The following is a 23,562-nucleotide window of genomic DNA, read 5'->3' on the forward strand; positions in this document are numbered from 1 at the left end:
ACCCATGGACCGATTTCTGGGATTAGGCGATGCGTCCATCGTCCGCTTTTGCCTGCATCCCACTGTCTTTGCCATTCCCGCATCGAATTTTAGTGCCCATATCGACTGCCTGGAGTGTTTCTCTCATCGTAACGCTCGTTGGACCTGGAAGTGGAAAACGATTAAAATATTGCGCCGTGGAAGATTTGTTAAGAACTTCGTTCACGGATGAGTCCGCAAAAATGTACGTTTTTGGTGCACATCATAACTTCCGGTTGGATCATCGGAAATATACAAATGAACAATCTTTTGTTAGATTACAAGTTTATCCAGGTAGCCCCGTCTGGTTTTTGTAGAATTCCCAGTTTTTTACTTTTGAAATTTTAAAGATAAAAAAGTGAGGCTTTTTACGATTTTTCCTCTCAAAACAAGTTTTGGATAATTAAATAAAAAAGTATACATTCTTATGAATATTAGAATAATAACTGTCAATTAGTGTACAGATTAAATGTTCAAAATTTCAAATCGATCGGTTCAACCATTTTTATGCTATGATTAGCACCTACTTTGACATCGTAGTTTTTGGGGAAAACCTGTTGCTTGCCACACAATAAACACATCTACCCTCGTTAGGGACATTAGAATGATCCTTTTATTAATCACATGACTATGGCAGAGTTACTCTGGTCTCCAACAAAAACCACTTCAAAGTAGCGAGGTGCACTGGGCCATGTATGAAAGGCGATTTTTTCAAATTCAAGATAAGCTCGTGAGATATGAGATAAGCTCGTGTGTCCAAATTCTCTAGCTATGTTTGTTGCCGAACACGTTTGCAGGTTTTTATCACTACCGCTCGCTAATAGATTCCATTGGTCATTCGTTATGGATCGATAAAATTTTGCTTAGATTAGATTGATCAAAACAAAAACCGTCAACTGGGTATCGAGGCACCTGGTAGAAATTGATAATTTCAGTCGTTAAGGTGTATCCGCGAGTGCTTTAGTTAAAATGTTTTTAGCGTCTTCGCCATAGCGCAGCAATGTAATAATAACTCCTTAAACTTTATCCGAAAAAACATTGTTGCGCAAAAGTGTTTCATGATGCATTGGATTAATACATTCAATGCTCAGATGTGCTTGTGCGTTCAGCAGCTCAACAAATGGCAGAGTAGAAAACATACATTTCGGTCCTACCAACGATTTTGCAAATTTCTTTTTTCGCTAGTTATTGTTTTTTTCATTTGGAAATGGAGTGGCCAAAACCACAATCCATTCGCATATGATAATCGTATTAGCTACAATTGTATTTTATAAACCAGTTCAAGAGTTACCCATGACATACGGTGAGTATTCAATAATCAGATCGTAATTGATCTGTAAATGTTACGGAGTGATGGTTAGTCCAATGCTATCTCATCTGTTGAGGTGTCATCTGTTGGTGTTGAGGAGTCATCCGTTGAGGTGTGTTGTGTGGAAAGGTCTTTGATGATCAAGAAGCTCATAAATTTTAAAACTGGATTATAGGTAAGCAACGTATGTGTATCGATAGTGTGTGTTCAATCCTTTCCTCCTGCAAAAGTATTCTAATTTTACACGTAAATCGAAAAAAGAAAGAAAGGATTTCGGTGTAAACCAGATGACACTTTACTTTTATGCTAGGTTTTACGAACCGGTTTTACTATTTTACGAACCTGAGGAAAGTCCTCGCACACACTAAACCACTAGTTTGGTTTCCCGTTACCACCTTGCAGTTGTGTGCCTCTTTCGAGATGACTCGCAGCGAGGGTTTGAAACGACTATATTTTTTAACGTTACTCCGTTTTTCAAACCACCTTACGTAATCGTCACTCTCAAAAACTTTCCTCCCATATACAATACGGACTATGCCTAAGCACCTAAAGAGTTGCGCCCTAGCCACAGTGGGTCTCAAGGTCAGCGTGAGTCACCGAATAGCCCAAGCGGATGCCCTTGTTTTTCTTTTACCCTTGCACTCCTGTGTCGATAGGCTTCTTGTTCTCATACATTCGCTACACTACGTTTTCTACTCTTACCCCTTCTCCTAGTGCCCCGTCGATCTCTTCCATAATAACTACAAACCTGTCCTCTTTGATGAGGGTCCCAACCGAAATCATGACAGTAATCCCAACGATGGCCACCAAGGATACGGTTCGGAAGGTTCCCGCAACCCTTATCCCAATAAGCCGTTGGATGCGGTTTAGCTCGACCAGATTCCGCTCTGTCAACAGTACCGAGGTGACTACAATAGCTAGTAGCATCCTCCTCCAGCAGCTGAGACCGCCCGTTCAACGCATAATGGCCGAGAGAGCGTTATGGTCCTTCAGTACCTTGCATGCTCTAGATTGGTTCTGAAGCTAAGCTTATGATCGATCATCACTTCGAGGTACTTGATCGCTTCCTGAGACCGAACCGCTAGATCATTGATCGCAATCGATAAAGCCCCATCCATTTAGAATCTGGACACACAAAACAGGTCATATCTCAGTCAAAAATTGACATAAAAAGAAATGCTCATGCAAATTATTCATTAGTTTTTTATAAGACTTTTTTAACGTTTACTTCGACATCACCTAAATTTTTTTGCACAGTACTTTAGGTCACATCATTTGCCCTCTTGTTGCACATCACCCTCATTTCAGAGTGTTTTTATTTAATTCTGATATACTTTTTATGTTTCCTTGTGATAATTGTCTAATAGAAATCGATGGAACGAAAATCCAGTCATTTTTGTGGATTGATAGTTTTCCCTATGAAATCGATCTATTTGAATACAAAACATTAACGTCATACCTTCGGCAAGAACAGCTTTCTAAATCATGCCAAACTTACACTGGATCATTGGTGGACAAATGCAGAACAAAATCCTTTTCCAAAATTCTTTTCTTACACAGATTTCGAATGAACGTTGCCCGAATGGTGAAAACATTTGGTTTGACGTCACAATGTCAAATCCCATGCCAAATCATCATCTAATGGGCAAATTTATCTCCGTAAATAAACCAAACCCTTTCTAAACCATTCCCTCTATGATTGCAAAGTCAAATTTGTTGCCTGGTATTTTTTGAATAGCATTTTTACGTGTGTTGCACCGTCCATCGAAATGCATGTTTTGAATTCGGTCAACACTTGTTCGTACAGCTTCCTAGCACGGATTGGTGCAATCAGGCTGTGCTCTAGGGTCCTATTTGGCTATTTTCTGGCATTAAACGACCTTAAAACTTCTCTTAAACATATGCCGAACTGTTATGACGTCTGTCGAGAGTTTTTCTTGGTGGAATCACGCTGAGAGATTCCAGGATTGTTGATTCACTTTTGTCTGCAGAATCGGGCATTTGTTACACTTTTCGGCTGTTTCATTGTGCTAAAATCAAGGTAAAAGTCCCTCAGTAACATTTGTATACGGTATTTTGAGTTGAATTTAGAAATTTCAAGACTTTCGAGGTTTTCCTCCAGCCAAATCGAGTTTTAATAATGAGTGTGCAGATGTTTTTTTTCGCTCTTCACGTTCCATCGGCGAAGGCATAGATCAATTTTTACAAAAAATTTACCACTAAATAAACAGCTACCATTAAAATGCTGTCAACAGAATTACAAAGTGATCACTAGAAGCGCTGCAGTCATAACAAACGTGTGTCCGGATTCTAAATGGATGGGGCTTTACCTCGGTTATGTGACGAGCCTCAAGCACCACCAGACATCCACGTTAACTTTTTACCCTCAGCCAGGGTCTAGCTACAGATCACCTGGATCATGTCATCAGCAAAGCCCACGACCAATGTCTCGGCTGGCTGCCTCAGCTGCAGAAACCCATCAAACATCATGTTCCAGAGTGTTGGCTGTAGAACGGATCCTTGGGGAACGCCAGCTGTAAGCGGTATTTCATGTGGTCCTGAGCCGGTGTCGTAAAGCAGCATGCGATGATCGAAGTAGCTACCCAGGACAGGTAATCGGGAATCGTCATACCGTGCAGAGCCCGGGCAATAGCTGACCAGCTTGCGTTATTAAAGACATTCTATACGTCGAGATAATAGCTCGGAGAGAGTTGGCATCTCGCCCTTGGCGAATGCTGCTAGCAGTATCGACCACCATCTTTACCGTGTCAACGACAGGAATATACTGGAACGCAGTCCATCTCGTGCTACCACATCACACCACGCAGCATGTACGACGTCTAGTATATCTAATCGTAATCGTAAGTGCGATATCTAATCGTAATCGTTATCGTATTTTGTGTTTGTTAACTCTTTCTACTATACTATCTTTATTAACAACACTACAGATTAAAATAACAGAGTAAATGACTATCACGGGAACAGGTTAAAACGAGTGGATGATCGGTCCGGTCGACGGTCAGATTCTAACTTTTCAAATTATTTCTCAATTTGTGAAAAATTAAATGTTAAAATGAAAATCGTTTATGAGGAGTACACCTCCAAACTGGAAAATAATATCAAAGTTGATCCAAGACAGTTTTTCAATCATGTCAAGCAAAAATTGAAGTCAAATAGTTTTCCTAGCTCAATGCACCTCGATAACACTATCGGTAATACCACAGATGAAATTAGCTGCCTATTTGTACGCTTTTTCCTAAGCGTGAATGTATATTCAGCATACAACGAGAGTGATAGAGACTCTTTTCTTTCTCTTTTCTAAGTAAGCCGCTCATGAAAGTAACGGTTAATAACATTTTGCTTGATGACATCTCAACTTCCCTCACCCGTTTCTTTAATGTTAGCTAATGATTCAACCCTGCCACCAAATTGATGAATTTTTGAGTGCTCCGTGAGAGGGGGTGCTAATAGTGGGTTTTTACCCTTTTTTTTATACGGTGTATGGTCATGCCATGTTTAGAATGTGAAAGGCCTTTGTTTAAAGCTCAATTTGAAGTATTGCTCGAATGATTCGAGCTCAAATTTACTTCTCTACATCCTTTTGAGTGGCGCTGCGACGTGAAATTCTCTCAATTCCCTTTGAAGGATCCACCGGCGTTTAGTCGCGACTGATTGCGCCGCCCCGGTCAGAAATGGTTGCCGAAACAACGTGTGGGGTATCGCCGAGGAGCTGGAAGGGACTCTTGTCTTGTGGGACCACGCGCAGTGGACACCTCACGATGTTTCCGGACGAAGGCTTGTCAAGTGCTGACTCGGTGTCTTACAAGGGTTATCACGGGAGGGGCCCAGAGCAAGATCGAGTAGCTGAGGCTTTCGGATGAGCTGTAATTCGTAGCGGTCTCAAGACAAACGCGGATGGTTACGTGATGAGTACAAACTTCCAACTATCATTTATTAAGGTCTATCTTAGCCTATTTATAGTCTAAAAGATCTAAGAGGAGAAGCCACCCCTCTCACTCCCTTCGCTCCCGAGTCTCAACTGCTGACTCCGTACACCAAACAGACACAAATGTTTATGCGCTGCTGCCGGGACCAACCGAGGATGCTTTGGGTTGCTCTATTTGTATGACCCCCTTACAAACAGCTGAATTGCATGTTCCGCAATTGCAGAATGAGGTCATTGCTGCGACCTCGTCAATCGTTGTGACATCGTCATCAGGGCGCATTGGGCAGCGACGTGTTGCACATGTAGTAGTCCTGTCGTGTCACATCGTCGTCGCTTCGCATCGGTCATCGGCTGCGCAGGTAGCTCAGGTGTCGTGTTGTACTGCAATGGTAAACCGGCCAATTCTCCAAGGGCTATGTAGTTGCATATTTCTAGGCATACGAAGAAGCGTCAAGACTCGAGAACGCGAGACGGTGAGCTTCACATTATCCCCTATAAATTGGTAGTATCCATTTTGCTTTCACATGAGGTTTTGCATTCCGTGTCGCAGAATCTTTCTCTCTTGGATTTGTAACATTTTATGCATAAAAATGCGGAGCATAATACTAAGACGATAAAAAAGATAATAATCCACATTTGTACACTTGCAAGACCATACACATTCTAATCGTGCATACTATTATCTACCGCGTGCACTGCTATGCAATTATAAACTCCAAAGTCATCCTGCCCTAGACTCTCAAATGAAAGAATCGATCTTCTCCCTTCCAATCGCGAAGTAATATTTTTTAAGTGTGAAATATCAGTGAAATCTCCGTGATTAAACCACGCCACTTCGAACCCTGGAGATATTGAAACATTGCATTGTAAGTTGATTACAGAACATCCTACGGTGTTGAGAGGGATATGGTTGCTGCCAGATATTAATATGAGTGCGATGGAGCTTAGCGGTACGAACATCGCTGACTCCGGTGTTAAAATTTCATCCTAAAAACGGCACAAATAAACATTAAATAAGCTATAAATATTGGATTCATCAGTGTTGGCCACTTTGTTGTGATACTCACGTTGTTGATGTGTTGATCATTTATAGATTTTCTCCTCACTATGTACATTTTATCACCAGGACTTAATGAGACACTACAGACACGAGATACGTGATCTGATTGTTGTAAATGATCCATATCGCTTGTGATGCTTTCGAAATTGTTGGTATGTTCCCGTAATTCTAGAATTGACATGCATTCAGTAAATTGTAGAAAATTTTACGCTTTTGAATGACCAACTTCATGGCAAACGTTTTGATACATCTTTCTAATGTTTGTGCCACATTTCTTACTTGTTCTTACCATCAATCGGTATCATGAAGATCGTAAAGGAGCTATTGTCGCAACGACAAATCAGTTGTCCATCTTCTGGAATTTTCAGCGTAACTTTCGAAATAGCGAATCCTTTCGTAGAAGAGGGTACACTTCTCGAGCACTCTCCAAACTAGTAAGTACAAGGATAACAAAAGATTAAAAATCACTCAGGGATGGATGGATAGATGGATGGATGGGTGCAATGTAATTAGCTATGCCTATATCTCACCTTGGTACACAACTCAACCTCAATATCCTGATACGAGGGCTTACACGGTATGAAGATGTCCGCATTATAAATATAATTTATCAATGCTGGCGTGGGCACCAGAGGATGGTTGTAGTCCTTTACGAACACGTAGATACTAGATGCAAATTCTTCAATCACCATTACGTCCAAGTCTTCTTCTTCCTTTTCAGATGATACGCAGTAGTATCGGCCAACGGTGGCAGCAGAAGCATTCGTAATGCTAAGAATCGCTCCATATTGCAATTCTGTGTCCCCAGTAGAAAAGGTAGTGCTAATCACATTCGGAGGTGTCTGTTATAAGGATCGGGTGATGATCAATTCTTCTATTCGGCATCTCTACTATTTATAGTTAGCTTACCCAGCTTACCAACCACGCGTCATAAGGCTTCCAAACAACCGGTTGGTTGGATTTGCAGGTAACATTCCAGCTAACACCAAAAGGAAGCTCAATCTCATTGTCCAATGATTCAATTATTGGAGCGGTGCCAATGTTGGTGTTATTAGAAACAGAAACGGCTGAAGCATTAAAGAACGGAAACGGTTTCTTATTTATCAACATCACGCAAGCTTTCCGATCAATCTAGAGAAACTTACCATCAACAAACCGATTGAAAAGCATAATGATAGCAAGAACTGTAAATTCCATCGTTTTGTAATACATTTGCACCATTCCAATCAGTTGTATTTTCACCCTCAAAAGTCCTAAAAGGCAATCAGGAGAAAACACTGTCCTTTACCTATTCGAACCAGTAGAATTTCAGTTCTTGTTTTGCGAGAAATCTTGATTTAGAACAAATAACAACTGCAATGGTTTTTACATTCATCGGTTGACCAAGCTAGAGAGAAGCACTAATTTGCGATCGTATAATAATTCTAGAGAGTGAGGCGATGTATGACTCTCGTCTACTGAACCTTTCTGTTGGTTTTCAATTACCATATCCATTATCGGTTTCCTTTTTCGTGATTCCGATAACCTTCGACAAGCTCCTATCAAATTTAAGTCGGACTATGTTCAAACCATAAAGCCTGCTTCATTTCGCATCTGGGCGAACGGAGTAGTTTCTGGATTTTCTCCTAAGAGACATTTCATCGTCTATAAGGGAAAATATAGATGCAAATCATTCGTTCTTCCTTCGTCCTGGTTTGAGACCGAGCAAGAGTCATTGGGCGGCAAAGTATCTCGATGAATGGTATTTGCTATCTTGTGTGTCGTTTAGGTTTAGTCGTTTTCTAACTTAATACTACCTCCGACCTTTTCGCTAACAATTTCAAGCAAGTGTAATGTGCTTTGGCGTAAGGTTTGTGGGTAATTATTGCAAAGGGATGCAAGCATAGTTGTGAACTGTTCGAATGTCTCTTTTGCGGAGAATTGGAAACATGCAATTCTACTTCTGATTTATTTGGTCGATCCAAAGTAAGGGATTCCCTGTAACGTTTGAGAGCGGCATTTCGAGTCAATATAGAAAGTACAGGAATTTGCAAACATGCCTCCTACCAAATCGAGTTCTCATATCAACTGTCTAGATTGGTTTTCGGCTTTAGAGTTCCATGAGCGATGACTTTTAAAGGCGGACTTCAATATGGAGAAAAAATGTGTGTGTCAGTTAAGGAATTTCAATATGGAGAAAAAATATAAGTGTTAGTTTGCGACTAAGCAACGTTCGCTGACTCAACGAGATTTCAACCGGTACGTCATGGTGTACCGACAGGTACCGACACGTTTCACGGCACAACCAGACACAGCACAATAGATAAGGATATCATGCGTCACAATCTGTGTTAAATTCGAGATCCTGCTAAATCGGGGGTGGAAACTCTAACTTACGCAACAAATGGTCCTATTTCGCCACCGGACGTCTGGGTCGCGTTATTGAGCGTGAGCTTATCTAATCGCACTTCTGTTTTCGTTCCAAATCCAGCAAATCGCTCTTGGTATGGCGCACATTAAGGTTCACCCCAGTGATAACCGGTCGGGATCAAGAAGATCGAGGGAACGTTTTTTAACGGATGGAGTTTTTTTTAACTCTATGGATTTCATCAAATCGAAGAAGTTTCCATAGTATAAAATGTGTGCACGGAGTGTCATTTTTTCTATTTCTTCGTGAAAGAATCTACAACTAATAAGTGAATCAACTACTAAAAACAAAACACTATCAAAAAGTCCTTGACATGTCCACTGGCAATAGTGCAATAACAAAACCGAATCGGCTAGATTCTAACTGAAACAGGATTTATGCGGTACGAGGTTAGGGCTCGATGAATCTCAAGTTGAGGATGGGCCACTTATGAACGTAATCGGCTCAAACGGTTAAGCGAATTGGCGTTTGCCTAGCTTCTTACAATACCCATTTCAGCTCTGTATTCGTCAAACTGGGAAAATATTCATACCATGCTTATCGCCAACGGTGCACGATGCGCACGGTATAAATATTGAATAGTTGATCTTTTGAGTTGATCTATCTGGGTTATTGAGGAGTTGATCTTGTCATTTCTACAAGGTACCAATTGTACCTGGCTGCCAATCAGATAGGATGGCAGATGTAAGAGTAGCACCATCATCTTTCTCAACGGTCGTCGAAGCAGTTACACAGGGAGCGACATACGTTATTGAGATAATCGATTATATCCGCAGATATCTCATGCCAATCAACTTCCGCATTATGTTCTTCTCCGAACCGAAAACCGAACTACTTTTTAAAGAAGTGTACCTGCTGTGAAGGCCATCTACCTATTCTAAATAAAAAAAATAAGGAGTTCTCCGCAGTAGATGCGTAAATGTGTTAATTTGCATTTTGCTATGCATTTCAGCCGTGAAGAATCAGCACTGTTTTCTTATACATACTGTCCACATAATGGAATCAGCCTCAATGATGGTATGGAGCTCTCTCGACTATCTCACTTGGTATAAAATGTTAATCACTTCTGTTTTCAGAGAGTTTGCTCAAGGGTATTCCTCCTAATCGCTTCTCTTGACAGAAGGATATGTAGTGGCAGGACTCAACCCTGCCCAGGAACGGCTATCGGGGCAGGTGTGCGTGGTATGGGTGTCGGTACTTACCTGCGCAAGCTAGTATAAAGGAGCGCGTACGCGGTCGCTTTTTCTATTTCCGTGCTTTCTTCTCTTCGAAAAACTTAGTGATCATCTCTTGGCTGAACGAATAAATGACTTCGACTATCCCAAACATTTTTTCGCGATAATTAATTAGGGGGCAAAGTACAAAACTCGATGAGAGTGCACGCAATCGCGCAGTGAATAAAAAAGACGACCGACGCCACCGCCGCCATCACACCGTCACCGAAAAAACCGACGCCAAAATCCACCCAGCTTCACACCGTCACACAAAGGAACCCCCCCCCCCCCTCCCCCCCACGCAAGAGCTGATTCCGACCCACAACAACCCCTCCGAAGCACCAACGTTGACACCGCATTCCGCTCAGCAGCTGGCTTCATACGTCAACGATCCGGACAATCATATCGAAACCTATTCCTACGGAGACACTGGAGCACAATCAAAATCTGCACCTCCGATCAGTTCGATTCCCTCGGTTCCGGCCGCACAAACTCAGTCTACCTCACCGACACCGGACATCGTTTATGCTCCGTCCTCTACACCGGCACCGCCATGCCGATACTGGGCGCCGATTTTCTAGCCCACCACGACTTCCTAATTGACCTGAGGCGACGACGCCTCATCGGCAATGCCACTCGCCTGGAACGGCCAGGCTCGATCACCAACGCCAATGTCACCGAGACAAGGGCCTTCGAGCGCGAGACGCCGCTCGCCGACCTTTTATCCGCGTTCCCGAGGCTGAAGACCACACCCCCGTCAGGCTAAGTACTACACCGCGGACGTACATTGCAGCCCAACGAACGTGTCGATCGACCGGTTGAAGCCGGGATACCAAGCACATGTCCTCGAGTATTCACCAGCGACGACTCTAGCAGCGGGCAACCGGCCAGCTTCGATTAGGCCATCGTCGACCCGGCCAGCGACGACACCAGCAGCGGCCAACTGGCCAGCGATAACAGCTACAGATAATTTCCATTAGAAAAAAGGATTTACCTTTTTGTACTGGCAACGGTTGAATGAGGACCGGATTCAAATAACAGTTTAGCTTATGAAATCCTGCGAAGTCGATCTCTCGATCGATGGTTTCTCAATTTAGACTGATTCACTGTAATGTTTGATAATAAATGAACAGACAAATTGCAAAATTTACGAATATCGTTTACGAATATCAAATATCACTCTCAATAAACAATCAAAATACAATCATCAACTCTCAGCAAGAGAAAAACTTCAACTGAACTGAACAGAGTCGTGACGCCTTTTATAGTAGCTTTATCTGTTAACAACTTTGCTTCTAGGAAATCTTTATAATTGTTTTTTATCATTTAATCATGTACGTGTTTTCCGTTAATAATGATATCCGCAAAACGCCCGGCTCGTCTGATAACGATTGGTGAACGCTCTGAGCAATAAAAAAAAAGATGTAGTGTGTCACACAATTTTAAAACTTTTGTTCTCGATTTTTCAGCAACGTTCTCAAATGATCAAAACTATGTTCGTTAACCTTCCTCACTTACTTGTTTACAGGTAAATCTGCTTACAATGTATCATTTGTAATGGCAATTTTTCTATCCATTTTCGTTATAGATGCCGTTTATTGTAAAATTAAATTAGTAGACAGAGTTATGTTTAATATGATGTATTCAAATTTTCGAAAGAGTTGGTTGGTTCATTTTAGCGACTTAATGAAGACCGACTTTGCAATCGTTAGTTTTGCTGGATCGGCTCTGGATCATTTCGAATCCGATTTGTACATTGCTAGTGGTGAAGACGCCTTGGCGGGGCGCTCATGAATAAAGCATGGAACAGTTAATACTTGGCCGCACAAAATAGGTCCTATCTCAACCAAAAATTGACGTAAAAAGAAAAGAAAGGTGTCATTTTGTAGGTTTTCTTATTGCCTTTAATAAGAAAAGATTGATGCAAATTATTCATTAGTTTTGTATATGACTTTTTCAATTTTTATTTTGACATCACTCAAAATTTGTTGCACTGTGGTCACATCATTTGCCATCTTGTTGCACATCACCCTCAATTCAGAGTGTTTTTATTCAATTCTGATATACTTTTTAAGTTTCCTTGTGATAATTGTCCAGTAGAAATCGATGGAACGAAAATCCAGTCATTTTTGTGGATTGATTGGTTTCCCTATGAAATCTATCTTTTTGAATACAAAACATTAACCCCATGCCTTGAACAAGAGCAGCTTTCTAAATCATGCCAAACTTACACAGGATCATTGGTGGACAAATGCAGAACAAAATCCTTTTCCGAAATTCTTTTCTTACACAGATTTCGAATGAACGTTGCCCGAATGGTGAAAACATTTGATTTGTCGCCACAATGTCAAATCCCATGCCAAATCATCATCTAATGGGCAAATTTATCTCCGTAAATAAACCAAACCCTTTCTAAACCATTCCCTCTATGATTGGCAAAGTGCGCGGCCACCCCGGCTTCGTCGTCGTGCAAATGACCGGTGTCGTCGTGTGTTCCTGCTACGCTCCGCCTCGATGGTCGCTCGAACAGTTCGACGGCATGCTCAACGCGATGGTGGATGTGCTCGACCGTCGTCGACCGCTACTGGTGGCCGGCGATTTCAACGCGTGGTCCACCGACTGGGGAAGTCGAAGAACCTGCCCCAGAGGCCATCGTTTGCAGGAGCCGATTGTTCGCCTCAGGTTGGTGCTGGCTAACACCGGCAACACCAGAACCTGTCCCAACCTGCGAAGAAGGCCTTGCAGCTGATGATTCAGTCCAGCAAGGAGGAGTACTACCACCGGCTCGTTAGGGAAGCTGAGGCAAACCCATGGGGGGCTTACAGGCTTGCGATGGGGAAGCTCAGCTCGGCGTCGAAACGTACCGCGTGAGACTTGTCCGCAACGGCTGCGATCAATCGTGGCGGAACTGTTCCCGCTCCCCGAGCGGACCCGTGATAGCGGCGGTAACGGACGAGGAGCTACAGCTTGTGGCTCAACGTCTGGACCCAGCTAAAGCGCCGGGTCCGGATGGACTCCCGAACGTCGCTTTGAGGGACGTCTTGCGCTCCTGTCCCGGAATGTTCCGGAGAGCACTGCAAAAGTGCCTGGATGATGGCGTGTTCCCAGACCGCTGGAAACGGCAGAAGCTTGTGCTGTTGCCGAAACCTGTCAGGAACCCTGGGGACGCTCCGTCCTACCGGCCGATCTGTCTGTTGGATGTCATGGGCAGGCTCTTGGAGCGCCTGATACTGAATAGGTTGATGGTGTTCACGGAGGGAGCCCGGGGCCTCTCTGGGAGGCAGTTTGGTTTTAGGAGGGCGAAGTCTACCGTTGACGCGATAAAGATGGTGGTTGAAACTGCTAGCAGTGTTCGCCAAGGGCGAGATGCCAACTATCTCTGCGCTATTGTTACGATCGACGTAAAGAATGCCTTTAATAACGCAAGCTGGTCAGCTATTGCCCGGGCTCTGCACGGTATGAGGGTACCCGATTACCTGTGCCGCATCCTGGGTAGCTACTTCGATCATTGCATCCTGCTGTACGACACCGACTCAGGACCACAGGAAGTCCAGCTCTCGGCTGGCGTTCCCCAAGGATCCGTTCTAGGGCCAACACTCTGGAATGTGATGTTTGATGGGGTTCTGCGGCTGAGGCTGCCCGTCGGGACTTTGGTTGTTGGTTTTGTTGATGATATGGTCCTGGCGGTCTGCGGCCAGAGCCTGAGCGAGGTGAAAGTTAACGCGGAGCGGTCGATCGAAGCCGTGGAATCGTAGATATCTGGGGCGGGGCTTGAGGTAGCTCGTCACAAAACCGAGGTAATGCTTTTTAGTGGCCAGCAGGCCGTCCAAGAGGTATCGATTAAGATCGATGATCTAGTGGTTCGGTCTCAGGCAGCGATCAAGTACCTCGGGGTGATGATAGATCGCAAACTTCTCCGAGCGAAAGGATGACTGTGATACCGAGGAGAAGGTTGTTCCGCTTTTTATTTTCTCTCGAAATCATCTTTGCCTACTCCCGATCGCCAATCGCAGAAGCATTCGATAATTTTCGTTATCAAGTGTTGTTATCGATTGCATACCGAATAATCATTATTTGAAGCTTCTGGATCTGTAATCATGACATTTTTGCTGCGACAGTCAGTTTCGCATGTAGCGACGGTATCTACGGGTGATCGGTATCTCGGTGATGCCCATTTCCGCTCGAAGCATTCCGAGTTTAGATAGACCACCGAGTGGAGGAAAAAGCCAGATAGCCGAAGTAAGCCAACAAAGAGCTCAGCCATCGAAAAGGCCAGATCGGTCAAGGAGAGGGCAAAAGAAACTCAAGTCACCCGGAACAAGTCGACATGCTTGCTAGGAACAGGCGTACTCGACCATAAGGGCAAAGATCCACGAAACCACCCCCCCCCCCCCCCCCCCCAGAATGGTTGTCATGGTAGCGAAGAAGATAGGGGTTGGTTTTGAATGATTAATCTTATCGGGGAGTAGCTTTCAACTTAATACTTAGTCACGTTGCTTCACTTCCCATCATTGCGCACGTTCAGATTCCTGGAAATAAATCTTTCCATGTCACAAACGCCGTGTGAGATTACGACCGCCCGCCCAGACGTACCACGTGCCAACGTTCGTAACCGCACAACTGAGATATTGCTTATCGGAAACTAATGTCGTTCCCCACAAATGCCGCTAATCTGCTGACATGCAAGGGTTACCTAGGTTATCTAAGGTTATCTGATGTTAAAAGGGATGTGGGGGGAAGGTGGAGATGGGGACTAAGAAGGATCAATCAGCAAAGCTCTTGGCTCTGTTAATCCGATGCAGATAATACCTAAAATAACAGTTTCCTGAGAGGAATTGGGTTAAATAGAAATTAATCTCCCCGTTTTTTCTGGTCACCCATGGACCGATTTCTGGGATTAGGCGATGCGTCCATCGTCCGCTTTTGCCTGCATCCCACTGTCTTTGCCATTCCCGCATCGAATTTTGGTGCCCATATCGACTGTCTGGAGTGTTTCTCCCGTCGTAACGCTCGTTGGACCTGGAAGTGGAAAACGATTAAAATATTGCGCCGTGGAAGATTTGTTAAGAACTTCGTTCACGGATGAGTCCGCAAAAATGTACTTTTTTGGTGCACATCATAACTTCCGGTTGGATCATCGGAAATATACAAATGAACAATCTTTTGTTAGATTACAAGTTTATCCAGGTAGCCCCGTCGGGTTTTTGTAGAATTCCCAGTTTTTTACTTTTGAAATTTTAAAGATAAAAAAGTGAGGCTTTTTACGATTTTTCCTCTCAAAACAAGTTTTGGATAATTAAATAAAAAAGTATACATTCTTATGAATATTAGGGCTAACTGTCAATTAGTGTACAGATTAAATGTTCAAAATTTCAAATCGATCGGTTCAACCATTTTTATGCTGTGATTAGCACCTACTTTGAAAACGTAGTTTTTGGGGAAAACCTGTTGCTTGCCACACAATAAACACATCTACCCTCGTTAGGGACATTAGAATGATCCTTTTATTAATCACATGACTATGGCAGTGTTACTTAGATAGTTACTCTGGTCACGAACAAAAACCACTTCAAAGTAGCGAGATGCACTGGGCCATGTATGAAAGGCGATTTTTTCAAATTCAAGATAAGCTCGTGAGATATGAGATAAGCTCGTGTGTCTAAATTCTCTAGCTATGTTTGTTGCCGAACACGTTTGCAGGTTTTTATCACTACCGCTCGCTAATAGATTCCATTGGTCATTCGTTATGGATCGATAAAATTTTGCTTAGATTAGATTGATCAAAACAAAAACCGTCAACTGGGTATCGAGGCACCTGGTAGAAATTGATAATTTCAGTCGTTAAGGTGTATCCGCGAGTGCTTTAGTTAAAATGTTTTTAGCGTCTTCGCCATAGCGCAGCAATGTAATAATAACTCCTTAAACTTTATCCGAAAAAACATTGTTGCGCAAAAGTGTTTCATGATGCATTGGATTAATTCATTCAATGCTCAGATGTGCTTGTGCGTTCAGCAGCTCAACAAATGGCAGAGTAGAAAACATACATTTCGGTCCTACCAACGATTTTGCAAATTTCTTTTTTCGCTAGTTATTGTTTTTTTCATTTGGAAATGGAGTGGCCAAAACCACAATCCATTCGCATATGATAATCGTATTAGCTACAATTGTATTTTATAAACCAGCTCAAGAGTTACCCATGACATACGGTGAGTATTCAATAATCAGATCGTAATTGGTCTGTAAATGTTACGGAGTGATGGTTAGTCCAATGCCATCTCATCTGTTGATGTGTCATCTGTTGGTGTTGAGGAGTCATCCGTTGAGGTGTGTTGTGTGGAAAGGTCTTTGATGATCAAGAAGCTTATAAGTGAAGGGTCCACCGGCGTTTAGTCGCGAACGGGGGCGTCGCGCCGGTCAGAAAGGCTCACACTGAGCGCCGCGGCCAAAGACGATAGAGCGGGAGTTGGAAGGCGCGACCGTTCCACTGGGCGAATTGGTCCGGACGAAATGATCTTTTCAGGGGTCGTTTGGTGTCTAGCAAGGGTTACCGCGGGTGGGGCCCAGAGCAAGAGCAAACGCCTAAGACTTTCGGATTCGAGGCTGCAAGGGAAATGGTTAAGAAAAGTACGTCGGACACGGTCGACTCACAAGTTCCAACTGACATTTATTAGAAGCTAGCTTAACCTATTTATACTCTAAAAGTTCTTGGCGGGGAAGCCACCCTTCTCCGCCCCGTTGTCGCCGAGTTCTGTATCGTGGGAAACAGTGCAACCGCGCGCACATGTTTCTGCTGAGTTGCGCGCGCACATGTTTCCGCTTAGTCCGCGCATCTAACATTTCGGCTGAGTCCGTGCATACATTGTTGCAACATGTCGCGAGAAAGTTACAACCACTTGAGGTTCGGTGTGGTGCATCGGGTCCGAACGTCAAGAGAAAGTTATGACTGTTTTGGGAGAAAGGTCCAAACATTGGTGCGCAACCTGACCCTCGGTGAGGTTGGCCTTACCTCACACGATGCCTTGCAGCGACATCTGGAAAACATCAACAGCCAAAACCCTGACTCGACATACGACACCTTGACATGGTTTGCGACAATGTTATGCAATTGGGACTGAGCGCGTTACAATGCTGACTGTACATTTCATATGCGTTACAGCCGCAACTGTACCTACGCGGGACTGAGTTATGCTCTGCATACTTTTAGGCTATAACCGAAGAGACCAGACTCGAGACCTCGGGGCTGGGCGCTTCATAAGTTTTAAAATTGCATCATAAGTAAGCACTGTAGGTGTATCGATAGTGTGTGTTCAATCCTTTCCTCCTGCAAAAGTATTCTAATTTTACACGTAAATCAAAAAAAGAAAGAAAGGATTTCGGTGTAAACCAGATGACACTTTACTTTTATGCTAGGTTTTACGAACCGGTTTTACTATTTTACGACTATATTTTTTAACGTTACTCCGTTTTTCAAACCACCTTACGTAATCGTCACTCTCAAAAACTTTCCTCCCATATACAATACGGACTATGCCTAAGCACCTAAAGAGTTGCGCCCTAGCCACAGTGGGTCTCAAGGTCAGCGCGAGTCACCGACTAGCAAAAGCGGATGTCCTTGTTTTCCTTTTACCCTTGCACTCCTGGGTCGATAGGTTCCTTGTTCTCACACATCCGCTACACTACATCTTCTACTCTTACCCCTCCTCCTAGTGCCCCGTCGATCTCTTCCATAATAACTACAAACCTGTCCTCTTTGATGAGGGTCCCAACCGAAATCATGACAGTAATCCCAACGATGGCCACCAAGGATACGGTTCGGAAGGTTCCCGCAACCCTTATCCCAATAAGCCGTTGGATGCGGCTTAGCTCGACCAGATTCCGCTCTGTCAACAGTACCGAGGTGACTACAATAGCTAGTAGCATCCTCCTCCAGCAGCTGAGACCGCCCGTTCAACGCATAATGGCCGAGAGAGCGTTATGGTCCTTCAGTACCTTGCATGCTCTAGATTGGTTCTGAAGCTAAGCTTATGATCGATCATCACTTCGAGGTACTTGATCGCTTCCTGAGACCGAACCGCTAGATCATTGATCGCAATCGATAAAGCCCCATCCATTTAGAATCTGGACACACAAAACAGGTCATATCTCAGTCAAAAATTGACATAAAAAGAAATGCTCATGCAAATTATTCATTAGTTTTTTATAAGACTTTTTTAACTTTTACTTCGACATCACCTAAATTTTTTTGCACAGTACTTTAGGTCACATCATTTGCCCTCTTGTTGCACATCACCCTCATTTCAGAGTGTTTTTATTCAATTCTGATATACTTTTTATGTTTCCTTGTGATAATTGTCCAATAGAAATCGATGGAACGAAAATCCAGTCATTTTTGTGGATTGATAGTTTTCCCTATGAAATCGATCTATTTGAATACAAAACATTAACGTCATACCTTCGGCAAGAACAGCTTTCTAAATCATGCCAAACTTACACTGGATCATTGGTGGACAAATGCAGAACAAAATCCTTTTCCAAAATTCTTTTCTTACACAGATTTCGAATGAACGTTGCCCGAATGGTGAAAACATTTGGTTTGACGTCACAATGTCAAATCCCATGCCAAATCATCATCTAATGGGCAAATTTATCTCCGTAAATAAACCAAACCCTTTCTAAACCATTCCCTCTATGATTGCAAAGTCAAATTTGTTGCCTGGTATTTTTTGAATAGCATTTTTACGTGTGTTGCACCGTCCATCGAAATGCATGTTTTGAATTCGGTCAACACTTGTTCGTACAGCTTCCTAGCACGGATTGGTGCAATCAGGCTGTGCTCTAGGGTCCTATTTGGCTATTTTCTGGCATGAAATGACCTGTTGTGAAATGCAAACAGACCGCCGCGGTTTTCAGCTTTTTGAAGTCGCTTTATTTTTCCTCGAGCAGACTCAAAACTTGTCTGCCTTCCGTGGCGGTTATCTTTTTTCACTCGTTTATCGCCTTTCGCTTTCTTTCTCCTGGTTGCTTTTCGCCTTCTTTCTCAGTTGCCGCTTGCTAGCTCACTTGCGTGCAGGCTCGCACGCAAGTGAGCTACGGGTGGCTGCTCGTGGGCCCTACCGATAGCCGCTTCTATCGGTAACACTCCCCCCAGTACGGTCGTCCTAACTGACGTCTCGTACTTCGGCCCAAGAGCAGCCGCCTGTCCTGTCATGTGTATGTTTACTTTCCGTTTACCGGCACGTGCCGGTTCTTTGGATTCTCCTATCAACTGTGTCGCCTTTCAGCTTCTATCTATCAATCCCACATCCAGATCGTAAGGTCCCTTTCCACCCTGCTTTAACTAATCTGTCTTTGTTTTAGGGTCGCTTTCCCCGGTGTTATTCCGGCCTATCTCTGTAGCCTTGCTAGCACCCCGGCGCATCCCGTATCACTCTTTCCCCTGACTCTTGGCGTATCACGTCTAGCACGGCGAGCTTCGTGACTGGCCGTACGTAAGTGCTGTTCGCCGTCCTGACCCTTGCGGATCGAACCTGACCGTCCTGCTTGCTGGCGAAAACTTGCTCTACCACGCCCTTTGGCCAGGAGTTTCTGGGTAGCCTGGGATCGACGATGACTACCACGTCTCCTGTCCTGATGGGTTCGTTATATCGGTGCCACTTTGTTCGTCGTGTGATCTCTGGCAGGTAGTCGGTCAGCCACCGCCTCCAGAATCTGTTGGCCAACGCTTGTGATGTTCGCCAGTTCTGCCGCAGAAGGCTGCCGCTGTCGTCCAACTCGCCCGGCTGCTTCATGCCATTCGACGAACCCAACAGGAAGTGGTTCGGTGTTAGGGCCGGGGCCGAGTCGTCGTCTACCGGCACGTGTGTGAGGGGCCGCGCGTTCATAATGCTCTCGACCTCGACCAGCAGGCTGCGCAGCACTTCGTCGTTCAAACGCTTGGCTGAGCTCGCAGCAACGATGTTCTCCTTCACCGTCCGGATCAGGCGCTCCCAGCTGCCTCCCATGTGGGAGGCTTGTTGCGGGTTGAACTCCCACCGTATCCCGCGTTGGCTGCACTCTTTTGTGATATCGACGTGGTCGATCAGCTCCGGGTTGCGTTGCAGTTCCCTCTGCGCACCGACGAAGTTGGTTCCTCGATCACAGAATATTGTGAGCGGGGTCCCTCTGCGCGCAATTAGATTCCGCAGACCCATGATGCATGAGCTGGTGGTCAGCGAGTGAACCACCTCGATATGGACCGCCCGCACTGTGAGGCACGTAGCCAGCATGCCCCACCGCTTTTCCACTCGCCTTCCCACGGCTACTTCGATTGGGCCAAAGTAATCAAGTCCTACGTATGTGAATGGCCGTACATAGGCCGCAAGACGCGCCGGGGGCAGGTCGGCCATGATGGGAGCCTTCGGTTCTGCAGCCGCATTCTTACACCACTGGCAGTTCCTCCGCACTCTAGCGTAACAGGACCGGAGGTGAGGAATGTGGTAGAGCTGGCGCACCTCGTTAATCACTGTCTCGTGGTTTCGATGATGAAACCTCTCGTGAAACTTTCGCACTATCAGCTCCGTAACCGGATGACGCCGTGGTAGAATTACCGGCCTCTTCGCGTCTTCTGTTGCGTAGTGACATGCAGCGATCCTCGTTCGCATGCGTAGGATTCCGCACTCATCCAGGTACGGACTCAGCGAATGGATCGGGCTCTGTTTTGGTATCACGGTCGTACGCCTAGTTGACGTCTTGGCGTTCTTCAGCAGGTCGATTTCCGCGGGGAACGCCTCCCTTTGTGCCTGGCTGATTATAACCCGTTGCGCCTTGCTCCTTTCCTCTGCTGTTATAGGGCCTGACGATCCGACTCTTTGGGTGCTACTAGCCCTGCAGTTGTGAACAAAGCGCAATACCCTTCCGGTTACCACGAGCACCTTTGCCCAGTCCGAGAATCTCGTCACCGCGACCACGGGCTGCTGTATTGACGGAGCGTCAGACGAGTGATGGTCGGCGAAAGCTGGCCTCAGCTCCGATCCTGTGACCGGCTTTTCCGCCGGTTGTGCGGGCCACGTCTTGACGGATTCCCACAGGAACTGAGGGCCCCGGAACCACCGGCTTGTGGTGGCGAGATCGGGCATCCTGCTCCATTTGGTTGCGTCGTCTGCCGGGTTGAGCTTTGTGGGTACCCATCACCACTCCCGGCATTTGGACGTTTTAAGAATCTCTACGACTCGGTGCCCGACGTGCTGGCTGTACCGGCGACTGTCGGAGTTGAGCCACCACAGTACGTTACGGGAGTCGGTCCAGAAGAATCTGCTTGATGATTCGGCTTTTGATCCGCCGTCCTCGCTTTCCTCTTCAACCAGACGGAGGGCGACTTCCAACGACCGGCAGAGCCGTGCTCCCAAAACTGCTGCTTCCAGCTCCATTCGTGGAATCGAAGTAAATCTCAGTGGCGCAATTCTTGTCTTGGCAGCTACTAGACAGCAGTGTACTGCTCCTGCCGTGGCGTGCCGGATGTAGCAGGCCGCGGCAGCTCCGTTCTCACTTGCATCCACAAAGGTGTGCAGCTCTATTTCGTCTTTCCTTGTCAGGGCGGATGTGCCGTACCACCGGGGAATTCGTACCTTTTCCACCTCTGGGAGAGCCTTCAGCCATGTTTTCCAGCTAGTGAATGAATCGCTGTCTATCGGTTCGTCCCATTGCACCCCGGATCGCCAAATCTTCTGCAGCAGGATCTTTAAGTATGCCAGGAAATTTGCGAGTAGGCCCAACGGGTCGAACATCGCCATGAGCACGCTTAAGACCTCCCGCTTTGTAGGGCACCGCGTTCCCTGCCACAGATCGCAAGAGTGCTTGTTCCTTCCGATCCGGTAAGTGAAGGTGTCGGCCGCGGTGTCCCACCACATTCCCAGCACCTTCTCTGTGTGTACGGTGTGCGTACACTCTATGTGCTTTTCTTCAGGTTCTCCGTGTAGGGCGCTTAACACCTGGGGCGAGTTGCTAATCAAACCGCGAATCTCGAACCCTCCCTCGCGGTGTACGTGCGCGACGTCCAGGGCTAGTTGTATGGCCTCCTCCTCGCGATCGACGCTCATATCGGCTCCCGTCGAGCCGGACACGGAGAAGTCGCCTCGTAGAAGCGCCTGTCGACGCTCTTCGATCTCACTACTCCACCTCTGAAACTCCAATTGCTTATCCTGGAACTCTTTCTCCCGCTGTTGGTACTCTTTCTCCAAGCGTTCCAGCGCCAGCAGCTTCCTCTCATTCGCCTCACGTTGAAGTGTGCTCGTCGAGCCTCTCACGCTCAACAAGAGCTTCGGCGCGGTTTCCTTCGGCGCGCTCAGCGATGGCCGCGGGTGCGACGACGATGGGTTCAACGCACCGGGCTGACCTGCGCTGGTGCCGGGCTGATCGTCCTGTGGCGGCGTCTTCGTCTTGGTTCCCTTCCGACGGGCTCCTCTTTGGCCTTTCGGCGCCTTGACTGCGGGTGCTGAGGTCCTTCCCGACGGCGGCGTCACTACGTTCGCCTTCTCACTTGCACCGGCCTTCACTGCGCTGTCCGCCAAATCGTTGCTTCCCCCCATCATGCTTGCACTGCACTTTTCGCGCGCGAAACCTCACCGATCGAACACCAATCGAACACCAATCACTGGAATCAGTTGAAATCACGCGCTTGGACGCAGTAGGCTTCGAATACAAATTTTGAGTGTTGTGAAATGCAAACAGACCGCCGCGGATTTCAGCTTGATGAAGTCGCTTTATTTGTGCTCAAGCAGACTCAAAATTTGTCTGCCTTCCGTGGCGGTTATCTTTTGTACACTGGTTTACCGCCTTTCACCTTCTTTCTCACTTGCTGCTTTTCCCTTCTTTCTCAGCTGCCGCTTGCTAGCTGACTTGCCTGCAAGCTCGCACGCAAGTGAGCTACGGGTGGCTGCTCGTGGGCCCTACCGATAGCCGCTGCTATCGGTAACAGGTAGATTCGCAGTTGGAAAGGTGGTAAGGTTGATAGAAGTAACTATAAAGAACCGGCATGTACCGGTAAACAGACAGAACGAAGAACGATAGCGGTTCCCGATATCGATAAGGATTCCGTTATCGGTAGGATTATCGGTAGGGCAAGTTGCGTGCTCATTACGTGCTCATTGTGTGCTGAGCTACAAATTTGTATCAGCCTGGCACGATGTGGACAGTGTTAAACGAACAGTCGCAACGGCGTCCAAGTGTTATGCGGCTCTTGTATATGTCATGAATAAAGCGCTACATGATACTGGAGTTCGCAACCCATTCTTTCATTTTATAATAGTACCTTTGTAATTAACTAAATCCCGTGACGATCGCCCAGCAAACAGAGTTCCATTAATTGAAACAACTGACGATAAAGTGTGTTAGTGTAATTTCCCGATTATTTGGAAAGCATATGATGCTTACTTCGACTGGGTAAGTGAATCGTTATGGAGTATAGTTTAGGTAAAATTACTAGCGTTCCTAAAAATTCATTTTGTAGATGCCTCCCACCATAAAATATTCGTCCTTCATTCGTAATGCAATCGTTCTCACTATTGACAATACATCAACATCTTCAGTTGACTGGTTTTACTGCGTGACATTCGATAAGATACATGAAAATTT

General features: G+C 45.4%; 1 protein-coding gene across 1 annotated transcript; it reads right to left on the bottom strand.

Annotated features, from left to right (window-relative positions):
* Positions 1-22: 22 nt before the first annotated feature.
* LOC125959392 (uncharacterized) lies at positions 23-21,068 on the bottom strand. Its single transcript, XM_049692216.1, has 4 exons — positions 19,482-21,068; positions 6,864-7,175; positions 6,623-6,764; positions 23-144 (listed from the first exon to the last, which is right to left on the bottom strand). The coding sequence occupies exons 1-4, from the start codon at positions 21,066-21,068 to the stop codon at positions 23-25; spliced, it is 2,163 nt and encodes a 720-aa protein (XP_049548173.1).
* Positions 21,069-23,562: the final 2,494 nt, after the last annotated feature.

This window comes from Anopheles darlingi, chromosome 2, assembly GCF_943734745.1.
Source record: "Anopheles darlingi chromosome 2, idAnoDarlMG_H_01, whole genome shotgun sequence".
Classification (NCBI taxonomy): Eukaryota; Metazoa; Arthropoda; class Insecta; order Diptera; family Culicidae; genus Anopheles; species Anopheles darlingi.

Bases quoted from the DNA above. Each gene is read 5' to 3' on its own strand.
- LOC125959392 (XM_049692216.1), bottom strand. From the start codon at position 21,068: ATGCCCGATCTCGCCACCACAAGCCGGTGGTTCCGGGGCCCTCAGTTC. The intron at 7,176-19,481 runs GTTCGATCCGCA...TCCTTATAACAG, and splicing joins CCAGCAAGCAGGACGGTCAG to ACACCTCCGAATGTGATTAG. The intron at 145-6,622 runs GTAAGAACAAGT...TTCCACTTCCAG, and splicing joins CTTCATGATACCGATTGATG to GTCCAACGAGCGTTACGATG.